General features: G+C 35.7%; 1 protein-coding gene across 1 annotated transcript in view; it reads left to right on the top strand.

Moving 5' to 3' along the window:
* TMEM135 (transmembrane protein 135) overlaps nucleotides 1-26,812 on the top strand; it is a 251,569-nt gene extending 224,757 nt beyond the window's left edge. Inside the window, exons 8-15 of the mRNA XM_032360564.1 lie at nucleotides 6,085-6,231; nucleotides 9,225-9,294; nucleotides 13,061-13,228; nucleotides 16,182-16,245; nucleotides 17,199-17,275; nucleotides 21,500-21,598; nucleotides 22,871-22,938; nucleotides 24,784-26,812. Coding sequence (XP_032216455.1) covers nucleotides 6,085-6,231; nucleotides 9,225-9,294; nucleotides 13,061-13,228; nucleotides 16,182-16,245; nucleotides 17,199-17,275; nucleotides 21,500-21,598; nucleotides 22,871-22,938; nucleotides 24,784-24,916 — 826 coding nt within the window. The 3' untranslated portion in view covers nucleotides 24,917-26,812. The remainder of the gene's footprint in view (nucleotides 1-6,084; nucleotides 6,232-9,224; nucleotides 9,295-13,060; nucleotides 13,229-16,181; nucleotides 16,246-17,198; nucleotides 17,276-21,499; nucleotides 21,599-22,870; nucleotides 22,939-24,783) is intronic.
* The last annotated feature ends 331 nt before the right edge of the window (nucleotides 26,813-27,143 follow it).

The following is a 27,143-nucleotide window of genomic DNA, read 5'->3' as shown; positions in this document are numbered from 1 at the left end:
CCTTTTGCTAACACCATTGCCCTGCCCCCAAGCTCTCTTGCAGTTATGCCTCCTCAGAGCTTGCTGCCTGTGTCTCACTAACACCACAGAGAGCAAGGGAAGCCCCCAATAGGTACATAGTCCATGAAGATATCTGGACTGAAAGAGAAAGTGACCCAGACACAACACAAACAACACAAAACAGGAGATTCCCCTGAAGTGCCAGGTTCTGGTGAACAGGGGACACTGTACTGCAAAGTACTACAGGACTTCTTCCTCATGAAGCCACTACTTTCAAGAGCAGAAAGTGTAGCTGACTTTCCTAACACACAGAAACTGACACAGAGAGATAGAAAAATGAGGAAACAGAGGAATATGTCCCAAATGAAGAAACAGGACAAAATCACAGCAGGAGATTAAGTGAACAGAAAAAAATAACATGTTTGATAGAGAATTTAAAATAATTATCATAAAGATATTCAGTGGACTCCAGAAAAGGGTGGAGGACATCAGTGAAACTCTTGACAGAGATGAAAAATAACGTATCAGAGGTGAAAAACTCAATAAGTAACATTAAAAATATAATAGATGGAATAAACAGTAGCTACAGGAAGCAGAGGAACCTGTAAGGGATGCGGAGGATAGAGTAATAGAAAGCAATCAAGCTGAACAGGTGAGATAAATAAATACTACATAATGAGAATAGCCTTAGAAAATTCAGTGGTTCCATGAAGTATAATAGCATTCACATTATGGGGATCTCAGAAGGAAAAGATAGAGAAGGTGGGGGTGGGTAGAAAATGTATTTGAGGAAGTAGTAACTGAAAACTTCCCAAATCTTGGGAGGGAAACAGAGATCCTGATTCAGGGATAGAGAGATCCACCCATTAGGATTCAAACTAAGGAGGTCCACGCCAAGACATCTAGTAATTAAAATGGTAAAAAAATAGAGATAAAGAAAGAATTTAAAGATTGTGAAAGAGAAGACTGTTATATACACAGGAAATCCCACAAGGCTATCAGCTGATTTTTCAGCAGAAACTTTGCAGACCAAAAGGGACTGGTATGATATATCAAAGTGCTCAAAGGGAAAAATCTGCAGCCACGAATATTCTACCCAGCAAGGCTGACAATCAAAGTAGAAGGAATTTCCCAGACAAACAAGAGTTAAAAGAATTCATGACCACTAAGCCAGCCCTGCAAGAAATGCTAAGGGGGGCTTTGTAAGAGGAAAACAAGAATCATAAGTAAGAGTAAGAAAAAGCAGGAAGTGTAAAAGCAATAAAAAAACAAGTATTTCTATAAAAATCAGTCAAGAGAAGCACAAAATAAAAGGATGTAAAATATGATACCACGTATCTGAAATGTGGAGAGGAGAGGAGTAAAGAATGAGTTCAAAATTAAGCAACCATTAGCTGAACATTGACTGCTATATCCAGAAGATGTCATATATAAATCTAATGGTAACTGCAACTCAAAAACAGTAATAAATTTGTAAAAAATAAAGAATCCAAATATTTTGCTAAAGAAAGCCAATAAATCATGAAAGAAGATAGCAAGAGAAGAGAGGAACGGAGAAGAACTATAAAAATAACCATAAGTGAAGTAACAAAATGGCAGTAAGTACATACATATCAGTAATTACTTTGAATATAAGTGGACTAAGTGGTCTAATCAAGGCACATGGTGACAGAATGGATAAAAGCAAGACCCATGTATATGCTACCTGCCAGAGGCTCATTTCAGACCTAAAGACACATGCAGACTGAAAGTAAAGGGATGGAGAAACATTTATCGTCCAAATGAAAGTGAAAAGAAAACCTGAGTAACGACTTATATTGACAAAATAGACTTTTATGCAAGGGCTGTAACAAGGGACAAAGAAGGACACTGTATAATCATAAAATAAATCCAACAAGAGGATATAACAAGTATAAATATTTATGAGCCCAACATGGGAGCAGCCAAATAAATACATATAGCAGTTAATAACAACATAAAGAAACATAAAGAAAATTATCAGTAGTATTACAATAATAGAGGACTTCTAACACCTCACATACATCAATGGACAGATATCCCAGTAGAATATAAGCAAAAAAGTAGTGTTGTTGTTTTTTAAGATTTTATTTATTTATTTGACAGAGAGATCACAAGTAGGCAGAGAGGCAGGTGGGGGTGGGAGGTGGGAGGCAGACTCCCCACTGAGCAGAGAGCCTGATGTAGGGCCGGGTCCCAGGACCCTGGGATCATGATCTGAGCTGAAGGCAGAGGCTTAACCCACTGAGCCACCCAGGCGCTCCCAAAATAGTGGTTTTTGAATGACACATTGGACCAGATGGATCTAACAGATAATACTCAGAAATTTCCATTCTAAGACAGCAAAATATAGACTCTTTTCAAGGGCACATGGAACAGTCTCTAGACTAGATCACATATTAGGCCAAAAAACAAGTATCAACAAATTGAGAAAGATTGAATTAATAACAATACATATTTTCTGACCACAGTGCTTTGAAACTAGATACCAAGCACAAGAAAAAAAACATGGAAAGCACATAAATACATGGAAGTTAAATAACATACTACTAAACAATGAACGGGTCAACCAAGAAATCAAAGAAAAATACATGGAGACAAATGAAAATGCAAATACAGTAGTCTAAAATCTGGGATACAGCAAAAGCTGTTCTGAAAGGGAAGTTTATAGCAATATAGGCCTACTGTAAGAAGCAAGAAAAATCCTAAATAAACAACCAATCTAACCTTACATCTAAAGGAACTAGAGAAAGAACAACAAACAAGACCACAAGCCAGTAGAAGGTAGGAAATAATAAAGATTAGAGCAGAAATAAACAAAGGAGAAACTAAAAAATCAGTAGAACAAATCAGTGAAACCAGGAGCCAATTCTTTGAAAAGATCAGCAAAATCAATAAAGCTTTACCCAGATTCATAAACAAAGAGAGAGGACTCAAATAAATAAAATCAGAAATGAGAGGGGAGAAATAACAGCTGACAGCACAGAAATACAAAAAGATTGTAAGAGAATGTTAACCTATGTCCCAGCAAACAAAAGTCCAGGACCAGATGGTGTCACAGGTAAATTCTACCAAATATTTAAAGAAGAGTTAACAGCTGTTCTCAAACTATTCCAAAAAATAGAAGAAGGAAGACTTCATAATTCATTCTCTGAAGCCAACATTACCCTGATACCAAAGCTAGGTAAAGACACTACAAAAAAAGAGAAATATAGGCCAGTATCTCTTTTTGAATATAGATACAAAAATTCTCAACAAAATATTAGCAAACTGATCCCAATGATACATTAAAAATTCATTCACCAGAATCAAGTGGAATTTATTCTGGGATGCAAGGGTGGATCAGTATTCACAAGTCAGTCACTGTGATTCATCACATCAATATAAGAAGGAATAAAAACCAAATGATAATTTCAATGGATGCAGAAAAAGCATTTTACAATAAAGAAGTCCATTCATGATAAAAATCCTCAACAAAGTAGGATTAGAGGGAACACCTCAACATAATAAAGGCTGTAAGTGAAAAACCCACAGCAAACATAATACTCAATGGTGAAAAACCGAGAGCGTTTCCCCTAAGGTCAGGAACAAGACAGGGATGTCCACTCTCACCACTCATATTTAACATAGTACTGGAAGTTCTAGCCACAGTGATCAGAGAAGAGGAAGGAATAAAAGGCATCCAAACTGGTAAGGAGGAAATAAACCTTCCTCTATTTGCATTTGACATGATACTATATATGGAAAACCTTGAAGACTCCACCAAAAAACTACTAGAACTGATAAATGAATTCAGTAAGATTGCATGATACCACATCAACATACAGAAATTCATGGTATTTTTATATACTAATAATGAAGCAACAGAAAGAAACTAAGAAAGCGATCCCATTTACAGTTGCACCAAAAGTAATAAAAATATCTAGGAATAAACATAACCAAGAAGGTGAAAGTCTTGTACCCTGAAAACTATAAAACATTGATAAAAGATGTTGATGTTCACACACAAAGCAGTGGAAAGATTGTGCTCATTGATTGGAAGACCAAATATGATAAAAGTATCCATACTACACAAATGTACACAATCTATAGATTTAATATAATTCATATAAAAATACCAACAGCATTTTTCACAGAACTAGAACAAATAATCCTAAAGTTTGTATGGAGCGACAAAAGACCCCAAATAGCCAAAGCAATTTTGAAAAAGAAAAGCAAAGTTAGAGGTGTTACAATTCCAGACTTCAAGTTATACTACAAAGCTTTATTAATCAAAATGGTGTGGTACTGGCACAAAAATAGGCATATAGATCGATGGGACAGAATAGAAAACCCGGAAGTAAATTCACAATTATATGGTCAGATAATCTTGGACAAGTCAGGAAAGAATATCCAATGGGGAAAAGACAGTCTCTTCAACAGTTAGCATTGGGAAAATTAGACAGCTACATGCAAAAGAATGAAAGTGGCCCACTGGCTTACATCATACACAAAGCTAAATTCAAAATGGGTTAAAGACCTAAATGTGAGATACAAAACCATAAAAATCCTAGAAGAGAGCACAGGCAGTAACTTCTCTGACATCAGACATAGCACCTTCTTCCTAGGTATGTCTCCTGAGACAGGAGAAGAAGCAAAAGCAAAAATAAAACTAGTGGGACTACATCAGATAAAAAGCTTCTGCACAGCAAAGGTAATAATCAATAAAACTAAAAGACAGCCTGTGGGATGGGAAAATATATTTTGCAAATGACGTATCTGATAAAGGTTAGCATCCAAAATACATAAAGAACTTAAATAACTCAACCCCTGAAAAACAAATAATTCAATTTAAAAACGGGCAGACAACATGAACAGGCATTTCTGCAAAGAAGATATCTAAATGTCCAATGGACACATGAAAAGATACTCACCATCAGTGATCATTAGGAAATGCCAGTCAAAACTACAATGAAATGTCACCTTAACACCTGCCAGAATGGCTTAAATCATCAACACAAGAAACAACAGGTGTTGGCAAGGATGTGGAGAAATAGGAACCCTCTTGCATTGTTTGTGGGAATGCAAACTAGTGCAGCCATACTGGAGAACAGTGTGGAGATACCCTATGAAGTTGAAAATGGAACTACCCTACGATCTAGTAATCTCAGTGCTGGGTATTTACCTCCAAAATACAGAAATGCTAATTCAGAGAGATGCATGCACCCTTATGTTTATTGCAGCATTATTCACAATAGCTAAATTATGGAAGTAGCCCAAGTGTCCATCAGTAGATGAATGGATAAAGAAGAGGTTTTATATATATATATATATATGGCTGCTTCCATAATTTAGCTATTTTGTGTGTGTGTGTGTACGTATTTACATGTATAGATAATGGAATATTATTGAGCCACAAAAATGATACTTGCCATTTGAAACAACATGGCATGGAGCTACCAAGTATAACACTAAGCAAAATAAACCAACTAGAGAAAGACAAATAACATATTATTTTACATATATGTGGAATTTAGGAAATAAAACAAATGAACAAAGGGAAAAAATGAGAGAGACAAAAGAAGAAACAGACTCTTAACTATAGAGAACAGATTGATGATTACTAGAGGGTAGGTGGGTGAGGGGATGGGTAAAATAGGTGAATGGGATTAATAATACACTTGCCTTGTTGAACACTGAATAGAGTATGGAATTTTTGAATCAGTGTATGGTATACCTGAAACTAATATAACACTGTGTGTTAACTATGCTGAAACTAAAATAGAAAACTTAATAGAAGAATTTGCATTATTAAAGAAATGGCTGTCAACATTTTCTAAGTATTCAATAGATTTTGAAAGCCTATATTTATAAAGGATAAGATTTTATGCAAATTTTTAAAAATTTGCATATTATTTTAAATGATAAGGTACTCTCCAAAATGTATTTGTATACTAACAGAATTAGTATACTAATTTGTATTTGTATACTAACAGAATCAGGGCATTTTTTTTTTTTTTATTGTCTTTTTCCTTTTTTTTTTTTAAAGGTGAAAATGCCTCACTCACATTGTGCTCTTTTCTTTAGGTTTATTGTAGGGAAGGAAGAAATTCCCACACATTCTTATTCACCAGAAGCAGCATATGCAAAAGTGGAACAAAAGACAGAGAAACATGAAGAAAAGCCAAGAAGAATGAATATAATTGCTCTAATCAGGAAACTTGTGGATTCAGTGTAAGTTTTTTATCTTGATATTTAGCACACTTTACTGTTTTATATGATATTTGTACTTTGCCAAGGTACTCTCTTGAGTAATGATATATTTATCATTATATATACATATATATATATACCATTATATATACATATCATATATATTATATGTAAATATATATGTGTGTGTGTGTGTGTGTGTGTATATTTATTATTATTTTTTTTCTGTTTACCAGAAACAGTGCATACAGTTTTATAAAAGGCACATAATGGCAAGTCAGTGTTACTTGTTATTTTTGTCTGGCCTATAGACCATCATATGCCTTTGAATTAGATTTATATGAATTTGTAATAGTTTTCTATGTCAAACTAGACACAGTTGCAGGAGACTAGAATGGGGAACTTTTGGAAACAGGTCAATATGTGCTAATTAGATATGCCACATGTGGAAAAGACAAAGAAAAGTTCTGGGACACATTCAAGAAGATGCAGAAATGGTAAGGAGCAAATCTTACATAAAGGTTTTTGTTAAGAGTAGAAATTTTCAGGGCTTTGGAAATTGAGTAAAACATCTTTATTTGTGTATTATACAAAGAAGTCTGAGTTTCATACAAATAATATTTGTATTTCAAGTATAGATATTTAAGAAAATTAATTTAGTGATTTAAAATTAGAACATCAGTTAATAAAAATTATCTTGGTAGTGGTGTTTTAGAGACTGTTGAATGAAAAGCCAATGTAGAAAGTTAGGGATCAGTTTTGGGAAGCTGAAGCTATAAATCAGACTTGTCTTAGACTTTCATTTCATGCCTGCTGGCTTTGTGACTTTGGGCAAGTGATTTAGCTCCTCTGGACCCTGAAGTCCTCATCTGTTAACTTGGGTTAATGATCTCTGTTAAGGAGTGTTGCATCCGTTAAATGAAATAACGTATGAGTTGCCTCATGTATATGAGCACAGAGTAGGTGTGCAAAATATTTACTGAATTTAAAGACTGCATACATCACATATAGAAGGTAAGAGGCAGGAAAGGGATAACAGATGGCAGAAATAACTGTGATAGTGAACTTTAAAAATATTTATGTATTTTTTGTTTGTTTTACTTTTTTCATCATGATAAGTATACTCCTTAATCCCATCACCTGTTTCAACCATATCCCTACCTACCTGTCCTCTGGTAATCAGCAGTTTGTTCTCTAGTTTCAAGTGTCTGTTTTTCTTGGTTAGTTTTTCTCCATTTTTTTTCCCCTTTGCTCATTTGTTTCCTAAATGCCACATATGAGTAATATCATATGGTTGAATAATATTCGTGTGTGTGTGTGTGTGTGTGTGTGTGCGCGCGTGCGCGCGCGCCACCTCTTCTTTATCCTGGGATGCTTGGGCTGCCTCCATGATTTGGCTATTGTAAATAATGTTGCAGTAAACATAGAGGCACCTATATCACTTAGAATTAGTGTTTTGTAATTTCGGGGCAAATACCCACTAGTGCAATTGGTAATAAACAAGTTCAAAATAGTTACGGATCACCTGAGTGGAGAAAAGTGACAGGGAATCCCTATTTGTGGAAATCATGTCACTGAGAGTCAGAGGGGAATGCAGAGACGGGAATGCCGAACATGTATCACGTGGGTGAATGATGCCTTGGATATCAGAACTAATCAGGTCATGGCTGAACTTGTCAGCCCCAGTGTGTTCTCTGCTATGGAAGGAGATGCAGGGTAATATACAAAAGTAGAGTAGATGAGACAGGAGATGGGGAGTCCAGTTTTGAGAAGTTTTAATAACAGACTAAGGGAAGATTGAATGACAGTCTAGCTGATAGCAGAATTGAATTTCTCTAGCAAAGAGAGTTTAATGATATCTGTGTAGTTCCAGTACCACTGGCTGAGGAATGTCTTTGAAGAGGACACTTAGAAGTATGAAGAGTGATGGTTTACATACGCCCTCCCTTTCTCTGATTTACCTCGTTTAGGGCCCAGCTTTAATCCCTCAACTTCACATGGCCAGATACATCCCATCATTCTGATGGCATAAGGGCTACGGGCAGCAGGAGCTCCTACTCTCCTCCTGTCTGTGAAAGGCTGCCCTTGTACCCCAGCTATGGTGCGCAATTAGATTTCCTAAAGGGTTTTGCTAATCACTTTGCAAATGGAATTAGAGAGATACGGAGCCAGAATATCACTCAACACATTATTGTTACAAATGAGAAAGTTACTGTGTTCCAACCATGAAGGTAATTAATAACCTGCAGTCTACAAGAGTTTTGAAAACTGCTCATTTTGGAACGTGAATACTTCACAGAGAAAGGGGGGGAGCCAGAGCCACGTTAGATATTTTACTTATTTTTTTTATGCCTCAAGTGAATATATGGTCCTAGAGCCAACATACCAAATAATTAAAAATCCGTCTATCTTGAACAGTAGTCCCCCCAGCAGAAACATTTACTAAACACCAGAGGACCAAGTGGTTTGCATTTAAATCACAACTCACTTTTGAATTCCCACATGATCTATTACTGTATTTATTTTAAAAACTGAATTTTGAGGTCTAATACCATATCATGTTTCCTTTCCAGATGTTTTCTCTCATATATAATTAAGCATAAATTCCTGTAACCTGAGCACTTTCTCATTGTGATTGTTGCTCAAGTACTGACTTCATGGGTGACTTATGACCGTTACACTCTACAGTGAGCAACTTAAAGCTTCCAAAAGATTTGGCAGAGCATAGAGATAATATGTACATATTTCTCATATTTAGTCACACATATTTACCAGTGTTTTTTCTGTTGTGTATTTAAGTTTTTGGCTGCAGTCACATATTTTATGATGCACTGTTTCAAATGGTGAACTGAAAAGAAAAAAAAAATCTGTTCTCTTTGCTTTTTTATGTCCTAAGAAACCAAAAGATGCATGCATTTAGAAACAAGTGGGTAATGTTTTCTCCTTTTTAGGTTAGAGAGTTTTAAGCACATCTGCACACATACACATCATTTATTATTTTTGTTTTATTTCAGATGTAGGCATGGACCAAGGCATAGATGCTGCAAACACTATGAAGATAATTGCATCTCTTATTGCATTAAAGTAAGTATATAAAAGTATCACTGTTAGCTATGGGGAATATGTGTGGAAAATCTTTTTGAAGATTTAATTTATTTACTTGAGAGAGAGGGAAAAAAGCATGAGTGGGTGGAGGGGCAGAGGGAGAGGGTCAAGTAGACTTCCCACTGAGTACAGAGCCAGATGTTGGGCTTGATCCCAGGAACCGAGATCATGACCTGAGCTGAAGTCATATGCTCAACTGGCTGAGCCACCCAGGCGCGCCCCGTATAGAAATAACTTTTGAATTAAAGCATGATTTCAAAGGAAATGGAAAAGTAGATATTAATTGCTATCATTCCTTGCATTTGACTTGAAGAATGAGATATTTGTGAAAAATAGATAACAGTTTAGCTTTTAGTATTCATTTATCAGATCCTTGGTTAATTAATTTCAAAATTTGCTTATTTAAAAATTAATGAAAGGGCACCTGGGTGACTCAGTTAAGAGTCTGCCTTCAGCTCAGGTCATGATCTAGGGTTCTGGGATTGAGCCCCGTGTCAGGCTCACTGCTCAGTGAGGAGTCTGCTTCTTGCCCTTCCTCTTCTTCTGCCCCCTCCCCCTGCTCATGTTCTCTCTCTGTCAAATAAAATGTTTTAAAAAAATTAGTGTAAAACTTTCAAAGTAGAAGAGAAGGTGATACAACAATAGCAAAGAAAACAGAAAAATAAAGTTATTAGAATGTATATGTTGTAATGTATTCTTATTAGAATACATTCTAGAACAAGGTCCCTGAAGTGTGCTGTGCACTAGGGGATCAGCAGTCAAAAACATCCACTGTGCACGGTCTGGTGCAGTAGCATTTGGCGTTGGACTTGTAAAGATGTTAGTTTTAAGGCATGGCACTGACTGGAGCACGTCCACAGTTGCCCTACATGCCAGAAGTCAGCCATGCCCACTGGCATAAATTCCTCCCTCGCTGATAACATTTGTGTCCGTGAGTGTCTCTACTTGCCCCACCTGGTCTGTGCCTGCTGCTGTCTTCCCATCCTTCAGCACCACCACCTCTGGGGATGAAGTTACTTTCCTTGCAGTTAGTCTGGCACAGGTGGTACCACCTGCTAAAAGTTCTTTAGTTTTGGGTGAGGCTCTCAAAATCCTGAGGCTTTAAAAAGTTTATGTTCTTCCTTATTATATCTGACCCCCACTCTGTTGATGATGGGAAGAGGTATAGCACCCCTAAAAAACAGCCTCCTGGGAGTCACAGTGGGGGAGTGGGACTTTATCAAGTGCTTCTGAATGCGAGTGCCTGTGGTTTGATATTGACGGTGGTATGTACCCACCCAGCACTTACCCTTACTGTCCCTGAAGGTCTGAGCGGAGGTTAAAGGAATAGAGTATTTTTTCGCTTGTGTGATGTTTTCTGATACACTCCTTCCAGATCTGATTTCCTGCCCCACTAGTACAGGCAGGGTGGGGGAGGATAGCAGTGTTGCTGGCAGCCTCAGTGTCTGCCAGCTCCCAGACAGGAGTTCTGCCTCCCAAGTGGACATAATTCTGATTTAAGGGGAGACTTCAGGAGGAGAACTAAGAAAAACACTCTGATTAAATCAGTTATTTGAGAAAGTTTGGGAAGAGGGGAAGTGATTATTAAAAAAAATACATGAGAAAATTAGGCAGAATTACTGAGGAAGGAAAACATCTAGTCATTGTTTCAAATGTGTACCAGTCCTACAAACTTGGTATAAATTGGAATATTGTCCTTGAATGTAAAATTATTTGGAGACCTGTAGGTGAGGAATTGACTCTACAAATATAGTAAAATATTTTGACAGTACACCTCATTATTCCATCAGCTCAGTTAGACCACATGTTAAATTACATCCCTGAGCAAATATTCACATGAATTAGCTTTCCCTGCAACTCGCTATGATCCATTCATGCTTTTTCTTATTTCCTCGTAACTACCAATCTCTGTTTTATCTTTGCTTTCTGTCCGAGCTCTCTCAAATGTTTTTCACATGCTAGCTCCTGCTTTTTCTGTGTGTTTAAATATCACATCCTCTGTCATTTTCCCTTACCACCCAATTTAATATAGGCTGCCTGTTATTTCCCTCCTAGACTCTTGATTATTTCCTGTACAACACATACTGTAATTTGTAATTATTTAATTTATTCCCTTATTTACTCTTTCTCTAATGAGCATGAAGCTCCATGAAGGCAGGGACTTTGTGTCCTCCTCACCCCAGCTTCTATGCAGTGGTTGGCACATAAGAGGACTTCAGTGGCTATTTCCTGAATACATGGAAGGGTGAATGGATGGATGGATGGATGAATGGATCTCTTGAAAATAGCATGGAAAGGGCGCCTGGGTGGCTCAGTTGGTTAAGCAACTGCCTTCGGCTCAGGTCATGGTCCTGGAGTCTCGGGATCGAGTCCCGCATCAGGCTCCCAGCTCCATGGGGAGTCTGCTTCTCCCTCTGACCTTCTCGCCTCTCGTGTTCTCTCTCACTGTCTCTCTCTCAAATAAATAAATAAAAATTTAAAAAAAAATAGCATGGAAAGATTGAGCATGAGTGTGACCCTTGAATCCTTAGATTAATATTGTTAAATTATTAATGGCAGGATAAAGTGTGAACACTTCATGCATTAAACATATACGGGGCACTTTCAGTTAAGCAAATGCATGGTTATTTATGCTAATTGGTCAGGCAGCATAATTTTCATGTTTTAACCAGGTATTAGATAGTTTCAAATAAATTAATGAATGTTTCTTAATAGTAAATCAGTTTTCTTCTAAAAATAAGGCTGTTCTCTGGAAGATACAAACCTGACCTTTAGAACTTAGCAGGAATGTAGACATTTTCCCATCCCACTGGTGGGGAGAGGAGAGGAGGATGGGAGACGGGCATTACGGTGTATTGGTTGAATCATGTAAAATACTGTTCTTTTATGTAACATTTGCTTTTGTGCTAATTGTAATTTTTCAGTCTCGGTATGAAGTAACATTTAAACTTTATTGCCCTAATTACTGAAATGAAATTGACCAACAGTAGTCATCGTCTCTCTTCCCTTTTGCACTATGGGTAGTTGCAGGTAATATGGAAAAATGTTGGCAGCTAGTATGCCTTTGTAGTGGATTTGCTTTTTCAGGTTTTGTTGAGTATACCTTAAAGCTACCATTTCTTAGAGGTGTTTTCATCTGCTACTGTTAAACATAGAAAGAAAAACCTAGCTACAATATTTTTTTTCCTGGAGAATTCTTTTAACCTGATCATTTAAAAAGTTGATACCAAAGGTCTAAAAATAAAATTACTTTTTCTGTCAAAAGAATTCCTACTTGTAGTAATGATTAAGATGAGTTCTCTTAAAATTTCCAAATAGCGTTTGGTTTTGTTAACTGTTTTTTGTTTTGTTTTGTTTTTTTTAGTTTTGTTTTGTGATTTTTTTTTTTGAATAGTGCTTTTTTTCCCTAAAATTCATTTGTGGTTTAGGAATTACAACTCTATTAACAATGTTAACAAGATGTCAAGAAATGGAAGTTGGGTGCGTAGACAAGCTCAGCTAGTGCTTGTGAGACTTTTAAGTTTTTGAAAATCAAAGAAAGTATAGTCCCTGAAAAATTTTACCCTTATTTTAAGGTAATTGTTTTAAAATTGTTTGAGGTCTTTAATGCTTAATTTTGAAAATACTTTGATATAAATTTGTGTTATTTATTTATTTAGAGTTCTGTTTTGATTCTGCGATAGTAAAATGTCTATCAGACTTAGAAATTTGGATGTAAATCAGAATTTTTCCCAATTTTCTCTAGGGTTTCATCAGAATGTTTAGTGTGGGCTACTTGATCCAGTGCTGCCTCCGAATTCCCTCTGCTTTCAGGCATGTTTTTACACAGCCATCCCGGCTATTTTCTCTCTTCTACAATAAAGAAAACTTCCAGCTCGGAGCTTTTCTAGGCTCTTTTGTTAGTATATACAAGGTAAGGCTTTCAGAAGAGGAAAGAAAAATGGGAAATAAATAACATGGCTATTACTAGAATGAGATACAGCCTTCACCCATCCATCATTTTTTAAATACTTCTTTCTGTTGTATTCATAAATATCTTAATGCCTCCAAATATACACAGTATATTAGGAATTGAGGTTGGAGAAATTTCTTCTTTTAAAATGTTACTTAAAGTGCTGAAAAGTGTAGACCTATTTGCATTTATACATAATTTTCAAGGTTCTCAAAGACTTACTTTTTCCCCCAATAATGTAGATACTGAAAAAATATGACCTTGATATTTCTGACATCAAAAGTGGATTAATAGATCTGGTCTATTTGTATTTCTTAATCCTACTTCCTTATATTTCAGACTGTCTGGTGGTTATCAACACTTAAGCCAGTGAAGATTTTCTTTTGTAACTTATATAAGCAATGAATTATGATCCCTCTTTGACCTACTCTCTGCTCCTCCTGTGCTCTCTCAAATAACCGTAGTGAACATCCTTCCATCCCTTTCTCCATGTTCCTGTAAGCATACCCACACGTTTATGAACGCACACGTAAACACTTATGTAGGAGTCATCCATGACACAGTGCTCTGAAATTTTAAGTAATGGTGTTTTGTTTAATGGGAATCACTCATATAAAAATTTTACTGACATTTTATTAACCATCAAAAATATAGATTCTAAATCTAAATGTAGATTCCAAATGTAGAACATGTGCTGACTAAGGGTAATTATATGCATATACACACACTTTATTCTTAAACTAAAAAAAAATTAATGCTGGGAAACCTGAATTTTGGAGTCATTTGGGGTAAGATGGTTATGTGCCATTTTATATAAATATTTATTATAAAAAGTAGGTATGGGGGAAGTATTTTGAAATGGACATGAGAACAGAAGTAACAAATGATAAGCTAGTTAATTACTTGTTATTCACTGTTACTAATATTGAAAATATTTTCAATATGGTTGGACTAGGAAACATTACTAATGTCTTTGAATACATAAGAGTTAATAGGACACAGTATTGGCAATTATGTTTTTATTCATATTCTTTTTCATTTCTCATGTCATAGAGTTTGTATTTATTCATAATGTAAACTCTTCAGTGTTACATGTGGATTATCCCCAACGTCTTTGTCCCGGGTTGGTTGTTCTTCACCACCCAGCATATCTCAGAGCATGTTTTTGTTTGTTTGCTTTAATTTCTGTTACTATTTTTGTGTTCCGGTAATACAAACTAGTAGTGGTATTAAACTATAGAAAAATACAACTAGGTCAGAAAATATCTTACAAAAAATAATGGTACAGTGTGTTCCAAAGCCACATGCAATTGAAAATAAAATTGTCAGTGCCGTTAACATACTTAAAAGAATGTAATTGAGAGGACAGGGAAACAACCCCTATTTCTTCTGTGTCTTCTAAGTGAACTGACTCTTTATTCATTTTGTAATGTTCCTCTTTATTTCAGGTAATACTCTTGCTCTGAAGTCTGTAATGTCTGATATTAATATAGCTACTTCAGTGTTCTTTTGATTATACTTGATATATAGTCTTACTATTTTATTTTAATCTTTCCGTGTCTTCAATTTAAAGATTGATTTCTTTTAGATGACATATAGTTGGTTCTTTTTTGTACAGTTTGATAATCTGTTAATTGGTATATTTAAACTACTTACATTTAATATACTTTTTGATATGGTTTAGCTTAAAGCTCTTCTTGCTAGTTGTTTTGTATGTATTCCCCCCACCCCCCAAGTTTTTTTTTCTTTCTCTACCTCCTGGATTTTTTAAATTTATATTTTATTTTTAATTTTTATCAATTTTTAATATTTTTTGTATTCATTCTTCACTGTTGGTTTACTATTTATACCTCTTTTTTTTTTTAAGGATTTTATTTATTTATTTAACAGATCACAAGAAGGCTGAGAGGCAGGCAGAGAGAGAGGGGGAAGCAGGCTCCCTGCTGAGCAGAGAGCCTGATGCGGGGCCTGAACCTGCAACCCTGAGACCATGACCTGAGCTGAAGGCAGAGGCGTAACCCACTGAGCCACCCAGGCGCTTCTGGATGATAACTGTTTTAAGCTTTGGGGACAACATGATTGGTCTCTCTCCTGGCTACTCAGCTCTGCTATAGTGTGAAAGCAGCCATAGACAATGTATAAATCAAGGAGCATAGTTACATTCTAATAAAACTCCATGGCACTTTAATTAGAACTTCATAAGATTTTGACATATCACAGTGTTTTTGTTTTTGTTTTATTTCATCCATCAAGAAGAATAAAAATATTCCTAACTCATGAACCATATAAAAACAGGTGACACAGCAGATTTGACTAATGGGCTGTAGTTTTTGACCACTGCTTTAGAGAGTTAATTGATTTCTATAGGAATAAACAATATTAAAAAATGTCTTCTAAATGTATCTTCATTTTGCCATCTTCAGAGCTCCTCATTTCTTTTTACAGATCTAAACTGGTATTCTATTCCTTTTGCCTGCGAAACTACCGTTAACATTTCTGGTAATGTAGGTCTGTAGATGATGAATTTTCTCAGTGTTTATCTACCCGAGACAGTCTTTATTTCATCTTCATATTGAAAAATATTTTCTCTCAGTGTAGAATTCTGGCTTCCAGCTTTTCTCTTTGTTAGAGTGGGAGTGATTCTGTGTCTAGGCAAAGTAGAGTTTATGCTTTCATTTTGAAAAACCATGACAAGAAAAATATTATGTGTGATTTCTTAGTATGAGTCTATGCAGAACAATAGCTTTATAGCAGGTTATTGTTGATAATTTTCCCAATCATGTGTTTAGTGTGATTCGGATAGGATCACCAGTTTGCCTCCGCATTCTATTAGTGACTCACTCATTATAGATGTTACATGCGTCTTTTCTGGAAATGAAACAACTGAAGTCATTGCATTTTCTTCTTGATACAGGGTACTAGTTGCTTCCTGCGCTGGGTCAGAAACCTGGATGATGAACTGCATGCTGTTGTAGCCGGTAAAGCGATGATAAAGCGGAGTTGTTATTATTGTATCAATCAGTGGTAGGAATGATGCAGGAGTAGTTTCCTAATTCATTTGATTTCTAGGGATCTCTCTTTCTCTGTAATAGAATCTCTACTGAGGCAGTCGCCCAAACATTTTATATTTGCAAAGTTTAACCTGTTAAGGCATTCTTGCCATCAGGTGTTTTGAATTGGCAGTGTAATGACTTGGGCATCTGCCCACTACAGGCCAGAAATCCTAGGGAATGTGTCATAGAAGAACACAGAACTTAAACAAATTTTGTGACTAATGGAAAGGCAGTTATTTTTCTTAAAGTATTCTGGTTTTTGCCACGAGCACATTACATATAGTTCAATAAAATAAATTGTTTATTTTTTAGAAGCATAAATAATTTCATAAAAATTAAAACACGAGATTAACATTTTCTGCAAGTTGTAACATACATGCTACTTAAGTTAAATTAATAATTTTCAGGTATTCAGTGGTAATACACCTGCTAGCAGTATTCCTGGCCTCTTCCTGCCTTGGGCTTCCGTTTATAGAATGGAGGCACTGCTATGGAGGGAGGCGAGATGATAGCACTAGGAGTAATTTTGAGCTGTTAGAAGAATAGATTAACAAATGTTTCCACTTAGAAATGATTTTGAAAATCATTATATTTGTCAGACCACTGTTGTTTTTAAAGTTAAATTTAGAATGTAAAGTTTCTTGTAATATATGTATCAGAACTGTGTGTTCCTAACTCTACAAGTCAGTTTCTCAGTTTAAAATATATGATACTTACTCTATTTTAATGTCATGAAGTCTATTCCTATCGTTGATTTTGTATAACAAAAGGCAGTGCTACAGATCAGTTCTGTCTTACTTAAGTGAAGTGACGTTTCTGAGTGACTTACCCACAAATACTTCGGGATTTGACCAGTTTTGCTTTATTTGTTGTTTCAGGATTTTTGGCAGGAGTATCAATGATGTTTTATAAAAGTACGACAATTTCCATGTATTTAGCTTCCAAATTGGTGGAGGTAAGCAAACATTTTTATGCATGTATATGTCCAAAGAATATAAAGATTTTCACAAATATATATTCCAGTTTACAAGAGCAAGTCCGTCTATGAAAGTATTTATTAAATCGATTCTCCCGTTTCTTCCTCTTTATGTGTGTTATTTTCAAATATATACAAGTGTAGAAAGAATAAAGTAACCATTACTCATGCACCCATCATACAGCTTCAGCAGTTAACAGCATTTGACCAATCGCATGCCATCTTTACTGCCCCAACTCCACAAGTCCTGGATTATTTTGAAGCAAATCCCAGACACCATATCACTTCTTCCAACTCTAGATAAAGATGCCTTAAAAACAAACCGATCGGTTCACCTGGGTGGCTCAGTGGGTTAAAGCTTCTGCCTTCGGCTCAGGTCATGATCCCGGAGCCCCGCATCGGGCTTTCTGCTCAGCAAGGAGCCTGCTTCCTCCTCTCTCTCTGCCTTCCTCTCTGCCTACTTGTGCTGTCAATAAATAAACAAAATCTTAAAAAAGAAAGATCAATAGTACTACCAAAGTGTAATCAAAATACCGTTTTCCTACATTTAGAAAACCTTGTCATTCTTTTCTACTATCAATATATATCCAGTTAGAGCTTATATTCTCACTGATAATCTCGCAGATGTCTTTTTGCAGTCTCTTTGTTTTGAGATCCAAAGTCTCTTTTAGTTTTTAATAGCAACTCTCCTTTCCCACCTCTTTCTTTTTTTCCTTGCCATTTATTTGTTGAAGATCTAGGTTATTAGGCCTGTGGAATTCCCACATTCTGGATTTTGCTGATCATATCCTCACTGGTGGTGTTAACATGTTTCCTTAACCCACAAATTTCCTGTAAACTGTTCATTAGATCTAGAGGCTTAAGCAATTCAGGTTCAATTTTTAGGAGGTGGAGGGGAACAGAAATAGCTCACATTTACTGTGTGTTTGAATTCCCATTACATCATATTAGGAAGCACAGAAATGTTTAGTTGTCTCCCTTTTTGATTGCTAAGATTGATCAGTGGGCTCAGTATTAATAAAGCTAACATAAATAAATGTTAAAAAATAGAGCCAATATAAGACTCCTATTAGGCTTTCACTTAATTGTTTTAGCAGCCATTAATAGTCATTGCCAGGGTCTTTGAAAATGGTCATAATCTATAATTGTTTCTTCTTCGTAGCTATTAATGGGAATTCTTTTAAAAAGAACTTTCCCTTTTCAGCTGTTTCAGCTTTGAAATAGTTTGCTCACAAAGTGATAATAAAGTGCTTGATTACTTCCTTTTCTTTACTGGTGTTCAGAATGAATTAGTTTTTGGCATTTTGCAGAATTGACCTGTGAGTCTTCATTTTCACGTGTCATCCTAAAGACATGAATTTTAACATACTTGATTTGTTTCGACCCAGGCATTGCACTCATTGCCCTGTCTTTGACCATGAGAGTGTCTACAGGTTGATTCCTGTTTCTTTTTTATATAATGCCTAGATCTCTGGTAGCTTTCTCACTTTGTGATAAAACAAGATGTTCCAGGCTCATCTTGGCCATTTCCTGCCCCAGGCGTAGAATCAGCCTTTTCTGCAGTGACCACTAATTTCTTTTCATGGGAAATGGTATTTAGAAACTTTGGATACCAGAAGTTTCTTGTTCATTGGCTAGGTAAGCTTTCTTGGCCATTCCAGTGAACAGAGCTAGAGAATCCTTCTCCCCTCCACCCTTTTTTAGAGAAAGAGAAAATAAGGAGCATATTGATATTCCCAATTCAAAGTTAAGATTACAGATTTTATTTAACTTGTTTGATTTTCTTAAAAATTTTACCTCACTGAAAGTCTGTATCCTAATAACATAAAGAGAATTACATATTTGCTTTATTCAAGTGTGTGAGAGAGAAAGAGAGTTTGATATTTTTCTCAGTGCAATTAGAAGTCATTGGAGAGTTTTAAGCATGGGTTTTAAGCATGGAAATGATATGATTTAATTCATGTTTTAAGAAGAAGAAAATATTCTAGCCATTTTGTAAAGAATAGACTAGAGGCAAGACTGGAAGCTGGGAGGACTGTTATTCTTGGGCAGGAGATGGTAGCTTGTGTGGGACAGTAGCAGGAGGGATGAGGAGAAATACAAATTTGGTGTGTGTTTAGGAGACAGAGTTGACAGGGTTTGTTAATGGAGAGGATAAGGAGAGTACAAGAAAGAACGTATCCCTTAGCTAGCAAAGATATATTCTGTGACACTGAGGAAATCTAGTATCGAGATCTAGTTTGTAAAACGTGTGTTTTGTAGCTGCTTCCCTAAATGCCTAGAGTTTTTTAAGCCAAGCAGTGGTGTAGCTATTTTCTTAAATCAGTAGGCCATATTGGGTCTTGGCAAAAGAAACTGGAGGTAAAGTGTGCTGATGAGAATTTTTTTTTTTTTTAATTCAGAAAGTTACAAATTTAAACTTAGGGTGTCCTTTGAGGAATTAGTGGCTATGGCATAATAGGCAGTCATTTTCCCATGATTGAAGTTAATTTTATATTAAAATGCTGCATTACTCTTAATAGTGAATATTAAATAAAAGCTGACTAGACAGCTTTTTTCTTGGAAAAAATTATTTCCAAGATGCATTTATTTAATATTTATTATGTTCCCATTACTGTACTAGGTGCTGGTAAGTATACAGAAATATAGGATATGGTTTCCTCCTTTCATTAACTTAGAATCAGGTTCAACAGATAGGTTTTATTATAAGAAATTAGGAAAACAGTTATTCCATGTATCAAGAAATACCTGTTTCACATGTTTCTATGATGCTCTTCTACCACATTTGACTTTGATTTTTGTCAGCAAGAATGCACTATAATATACCTATTCCTTGTAATATACTGTATAGTATTTGCAAAATACCAGCCCATGTATATGTTCCTTCCTAAGTAGATTATAACTCTTTGTACATTATCTTACAGATTGAAATTAATTTTTTATTAAAATGCTGCATGATTATGTAATGAATATTAAATAAAAACCAGCTGTATAGACAACTTTTAGGGGAAAAATTTTTTTCATGTTCTTTAGTTCAAAAGACCCTTGTCTTCTTGAACCTTCCTCCACACACTGTTCTCTCCTGGTTCTTCTTTTTCACTTTTCGTACTAGTCATACTTTAACTTTCCCATGTTTCAGAGAAACCTTTGCCATGAATTATGCCATGTTCTATCCATATAAATGGACTGGTCCTTCCCATATGTATTGTGTACTTTCACCCAGCTCGTTGCCCCTGCTTTTTCTGTCTTGTGCCTCTTAGGGGGCAGCACTATTAGGAGTGTGGTCAGCAGGCTAGTGCTAGTCCAGAAACTGTTTGCTCTCGGTTGAGGATGAGATAAGTATAGAAATTGAGAGCAAGCATTTGGAAACTTCTATAGCAACTTGGCAGAGTAATTTGTCTTTTGAATATAAGAGGGAAAATTTGGTTCAGTTTTGTATTTTTAAATTGTATTTTTCTAGTAATTTATTTTTATTGCGTTATGAAAGCATCAAGCCATGACAACTAGATTAAAAAAATTTTTTTTTCCTCCCTGCATGTGGTTTGAGAAGCACTACTCAAATGTAGTCATTTCTGAGATTCTCTTTGCTCCTTTGTCCTAGACACAGTAGTTTGCTTCCTCCTACGCGGGGAGCCACACACAAAAAAATTACACACACACAATAAATATATATACATAGTTATACATCTAAGTGCATTTGTTATTTCTCTTATGCACCAACTTAGATGTTCTTATATTCATTTTTAAATCCCAGGCTTCTGCGTCGTGCCCAGCATGTCACTAATTAACACCATTCAATGTTGAGTGAAGGAGTAAGTGAGTGAGTGAGTGAACAGTTACAGCAGAGAAGGGAGGACCTGAGCATTGGACCAAAAGCATTGAAGGATAAATGATATAAAAGAAGTAGCAATAAAAAGTTACTGAATTTCACAGAAAAGTATTATTACTGGTGTCTCAGGTTTCGGGTGAGGGAACGCGGGAAGGAAAGGGCTGACACTTAACTCTGTCATGGAAGATAGGACCTGTAATTTGAGCTCTGAAAGGATAATGAGTATTTGGAAGGTAGAAAAAATAGTTGTAGACAGGGAGTGAATATATTGCTCCACTGTATTGTTCATGCTATTTAAAGTTGTGTGTGTTTGGGTTTTGTTTTGTTGTTTTTTTTTTAAATAAATCTGGGATTATGTTTGTTTTTCATTCCAGACAATGTATTTCAAAGGCATTGAAGCAGGAAAGGTTCCCTATTTTCCCCATGCAGATACTATCATCTATTCCATCTCTACAGCAATTTGCTTCCAGGCAGTAAGTATAGCTTTTTGAAATGAAAAATAGAATTATTTCTATTTCTGTACATTAAACCAACAGGGGAAAATAAAGGCCTAGAAACATTTCTATTGGTTATAGTTTACCTTTTATCTTAATTTTTTTTTTTTTTTAAACCAGGATAGCTTCTGAGTTTCAAATCGTTAACATGTTAACTTAATGGGCCAAGTCATGTTTTCTGAACACAATAATTTTTAGGTTTAAACAGAGTGCAATTTATAGGTAAATTGTTACTCTAGTACTTTGGCTAGAATGCCCAGTTTATTTTATTTTATTTATTTATTTTTTAAGATTTTATTTTATTTTTAAGATTTCATTTGTTTATTTGGCAGAGAGAGACATAGCGAGAGAAGGAACACAAGCAGGGACAGTGGGAGAGGAAGACGCAGGCTTCCCACCGAGTGGGGAGCTGGAAGCAGGGCTTGATCCCCAGGACCCTGGGATCATTACCTGAGCTGAAGGCAGATGCTTAATGACTGAGCCACTCTGGCGCCCCTAGAATGCCCAGTTTAATTAAACTTCTAGAGGAACGAAGATACCATGCACATAAATAAGAATAATTGTGTTTCCCCAGTGTTACTCAGGCAGCAAGAATGGGGTAGAATCTAGATTATTAGAAACATTGTTCAACTTCTTTAAATTCTGTAGTTGTCGGGGCGCCTGGGTGGCTCAGTGGGTTAAGCCTCTGCCTTCGGCTCGGGTCATGATCTCAGGGTCCTGGGATCGAGTCCCGCCTCGGGCTCTCTGCTCTGCGGGGAGCCTGCTTCCCTCTCTCTCTGCCTGCCTCTCCCGTCTACTTGTGATTTCTCTCTGTCAAATAAATAAATAAAATCTTAAAAAAAAAAAATTCTGTAGTTGTCATTATTGATGTTCATGGTTTTAGGGCTGTTGTAAAATGTGGGGGACTACTTTTATTTGCACTTTTTCAGAGTAATGCCACCAGGTTGATAAACTCATTATAACTAGTGAAGTGACAGCTCCCTAATGAATATTCAGTTAATGCTTTCCTAATAATAGTGACTTAACTATTATTTCAGTATAAGCAGTATTCTTATTTGAGGCCCTATTTACAAAGATTCTCAAGAATTATTCAACTTAAACCTAGATACATATTTTTGTATCTTCATCACTGTTGCTTTTAAAATACATGAGCAGTAAAAATAGGAGATAAAAATGCACTTTTGGCTAATACAACTAATCCTCTTTCCTATTGACTAAAAGAAGTCTCAGACTGAAATGTTCTAACCACAGGCTGTCATGGAAGTTCAGACCTTGCGGCCGTCTTACTGGAAGTTCCTTTTAAGGCTCACCAAGGGCAAGTAAGTGATGGAGACGTTGTAACTCAACCATAGAAAAAGAGCAGTTGCCACAAAACAGATTCTGAATCTTTCCATCTTTTTGAGGGAATATTCTTTCAGTGGTCAAGTAGGCCTCTTATGTATAAAGCAAATATGACCATCTTAACAAGAACAACATGGGGCCTTCTTTTAGCGAACATTTTGACTTTTCTTTTCCCTGTATTATTTGAGATATTTTAAATGTTGTAGGAAAGTTCTGTGTTTATCTGAAAACTGCTCATTAGTTGCTACATAACACACTTAAGTCTCACTTTCAACGTCTTTGATCTCTTCTTTTTGATTAAAAATGCTAAGTAGATTTATTAGCAGTCTTGCCGAAATAATTGAATGATTTCCATTTGGGGAAGAATAATCCTATTCTTTCTTGATATTATAAGCATAATTTCCTCTGCCTTTATTATTCGGTTCTTCATTGTTTTTGTTAGCATTTTCTGATCTTAATCTAATTCTCTGGGAGGCAGCTTGACCTAACAGAAGGACTGTGGGCTTTGGAGTCAGACAGACTTAGGTTTGACTCTGGCTCTGATAACCTTTAGCTGTGTCACTGTTGAGAAGGTTGTTTACCCTCCTGAGCCTCCATTTCTCTCTCCCTACTAGAAACAGTAATATATTTTCTGTATGACTGTGGGAAAATCGAGATGTTTGTAATAGCACTTAGCACCTAGTAAGCACTTAGTAAATTGCAGCTGTTATTAATATCACTAGCATTCATAGTTTTAATAGCAAACAGTTGTGTAGTGCTTACTGTGTCCCAGATATGGTTATAAGATACACACATACACTTACAACACAGGGACACATGCATAGGTGTTTCATCCTTAAAGTAGCTCTACAAGATAAGTACTTTTAAGATCCTGATTTTATGTGGGAGTCAGCTGAGGTACACGTGGAGGTAAGCTAGCTTGCCAGAGTCACACAGCAGATGAAGGATCTATGGGATCTGAGCCAGGTCACCTGGCTTCAGCAGTCTTCCTGTTAGCCATGATTTCGGTGTGTCCTTTATGTTATTATTAGTTAATCATTTATTTCTTTGTCATTTAGTTTTTTGTCTATTAATAAGCTTTTCCAGCTGATTATTTTGGAAGGGAACTTAACTTTGGAAAGGCACTGAAAGTTACATTTATTTTTCTTGGAATAGTGGCAGTGGCCCAGGGTTCAAAACTAAATTCATTATTCTCCCCAGAAGAAATGCTTGGGACCAGGCATAGAGACACAGTTTCCTCTGGCACATTGGCTAAATATGTGTCTTTCAAAAAGATTTTTTTTAATCTTTTAAGTTAGGTGATGGATAAAATGAGGGTATACTTTTACTTTGTTGTGTCTATTAGAAATTTGCAAACCTGTATGCTGTTTTCCCTTTAATCATTAAATACTTATACATTTGGGTGTGTTTTGTGTGGATTGTAAGACCTCATAATGTCAATTATGAAAGAAATAACATTTAATACCTTTGCCTCATTGGTAATATTAAGCTCAGTCATTTGTTGAGTTTGTTTCCTGTGATTTTATTCATCAGAAAAATTATAATGAGCCTGTTTTTCTATTTGACATAATCTAGTAGAAAGAACTTGAAAGGGTCTTCTGGGAGTCTTGGGGGTCTCAGGTTGGGGAATTATTATCTCTTCAAAGAAAATATGAGACCAGGAATCTTAAGGTAGAGGATCAGTATGACTTTTGAACCGGCCATTGAGTCTTTTGTCGTGTCAGTCTTTTCTGTTTTCCCATTCAATGAAAGACATGTCAAGTGAACCATCTTATTTTATAAACGTCGTTAAATGCTTGTTCACTGTGTCCTCTGTTTTGCAGATTTGCTGTCATGAACCGAAAAGTCCTCGATGTTTTTGGTACTGGTGCATCTAAACACTTTCAGGATTTTATCCCTAGGTTGGATCCGAGATATACGACTGTAACACCAGAGTTGCCCATCGAGTTTTCTTGAAGATGACTATAATTTATTAATGTGACCTAATGTTTCATTATTTTCTTCTGAAGAGTCAATTATGTTGAATCGCAAAGAAGGAGTCTTGAGCTTGAACTTCAGTGTTATTTCAATGAGAGTTGCTCTTTGTTTGTTTTTCTTACCAATCAGAAGTACAGAAGCTTTTTAGGAAGGTGTTGCTTAATAATTAAGTACCCTTCCGTAGCTGGAATCTGATTCTGGGACACTGTAGTGGTTGACATGATGCTATATTGTTGATTAAGTTATGTCCATAAGCAATCTTAAATAATCTATGTAGAAATGTAGTAACAAGAATATACTTAAAATTACTTTAAAAGATGTTTTTAGTTCATTCCAATATAATTCTTGGTTAAAACTAAGAATATTTCTACATTTTAGGATACAAAGGATCACGGGTACATGGATTTGGTCTGTATTTTTTTTTTTTTAGCTTTTGAATTGGTAACTATAGTAGTAAAATGTATGGATATGAAGTAACTCTTCACAGACAATGCTGCTTTAGTATAAAGCAATTTAATTGAAGAAGGTGGCCGTTCTTACTTCAGGGATGCAAAGACGGGTCTTATGCTGTTTGAATAAATGTGGTGGTATCCCTGTCTTCTTCCGCTGATGATAGCTTCATCTCTCTCCAGGCTGAGTTGGGCTGTCTGGCAGCCCAGTGAACCTATGTACTAATGGCAGGTTAGAAGTAAATGGAAATGGACATACCTGATGCAGTTGAAATGTGTGTTTTAATCTTTTGCAGAAGCATTTCACTTGAATATTTAAAAGCTAATGAGGTTGTTTCTAAACCTCTTGTGGGTTTATGATGTTTGTTTTCATTTATTAGGACTGAATTCTTTATGGCTAAGGTTGTCTGCCATTGTAGATTTAGAAGGGATCCAAAGTGGTTTTGGCAAGTTTGTCATTTTGTTCCCTTTCGACTGTTCTACCTACACAATGGATATTTTACAACTACAAACAATGTAAAAATCCGGTAGTTGTTAAAAAAGGCCATTTCATCACTAACGGGATTCAGGTTCTCGAGCCTCTTTTCAAAAACTTATTGTCACCATTTTTATTCCTGTTAGAATAAAAGAAGTGACAAAATGGAGTCACTGTTGATTATAAGTTCAGGACAGCTGTGATTGAAATATGATTACTCTTTAGAGTATTTCAGGGAAAAGTTTTACTTTTCTAAGTTGATAAAAGGCTTAATTGGTTATGATGTCTATAGTTAATATAACAAATAGGGATGATGGTATATTTTTTTAATATCGTTTTGTTGCTGTAAAGTTTTAGGCCATTGTAAATTAATTATACAGTAGAACTTGTGTCGCAACAAGGATTATAACCCAGACTTTAAAAGTGCTTGATCCTCCATATTCAATTTCATCAAGCCCTGTATATTTCTGTTTACATGTAATCCTATCCTTGGTGGTTAATGGCAAATTGAAATCCAACGAAAAGACAGACTCTGGTACCATGGTAACAGAGAGAGCCACTTTAATTAGATCAAAATTCTGCATTGTGATTAACTTCTTGGAATTGACTTCTCTATTAGATAATACTGTTAAGGCATCGTTTTGGTTTCAGACTTCAAAATTCATTAATAAATTAAGTTTTAAGTTTTTATTCACTGGAATCAAAATGACAATTGGTACTGTGTTTACTTTTAAAAATGAAGTATTATAGCAGTGTAGAAAGCACTGCTTCCTGCCCCTCATTTTCTTTATTTAGAAATTATGTTTATAATTTTTTCCTGCCTGCTTTAAAGAAAAGCATTTTAATTTGTAAGTTACTGATTTTATTAATATTAAAAAGGCTATGATGTTAAAAGGCAAATCTACTGAAATTCGATGAGATTGTTCAGTAAAATTTTACTGTCAAAAGGCACATTTCTATGATTTACTTTTTTCTCAAACTAGTCATGTTTTAATATAAAATGTAAAATGAAATAACCATCATGAAGCATCATGAATACAGTAATGAACATATAGCTTGGGCAAATAGTTACCTAATTTGCCGTGGTGAAAAGAGACGTCTGATTTGATTTCACTGAGGCAGCCTGCAAAGTGTAGCTATTTGAGAAAACAAGAGACCGTTCGTGTTCCTGAAGACAATCAAAATGGGTATCTTTCTACCTCTAACCAATCAGGTATCGACTGACAGCTTGGCACCATAAATAAAGCCAAATAGATGTCCTTTCCTAAATGTGTTTTTTAGT

This window comes from Mustela erminea, chromosome 9 (genome assembly GCF_009829155.1).
Source record: "Mustela erminea isolate mMusErm1 chromosome 9, mMusErm1.Pri, whole genome shotgun sequence".
NCBI lineage: Eukaryota > Metazoa > Chordata > Mammalia > Carnivora > Mustelidae > Mustela > Mustela erminea.
The sequence above is the reverse complement of the archived record's forward strand: the minus strand, read 5'-3'. Positions and strand labels throughout refer to the sequence as shown.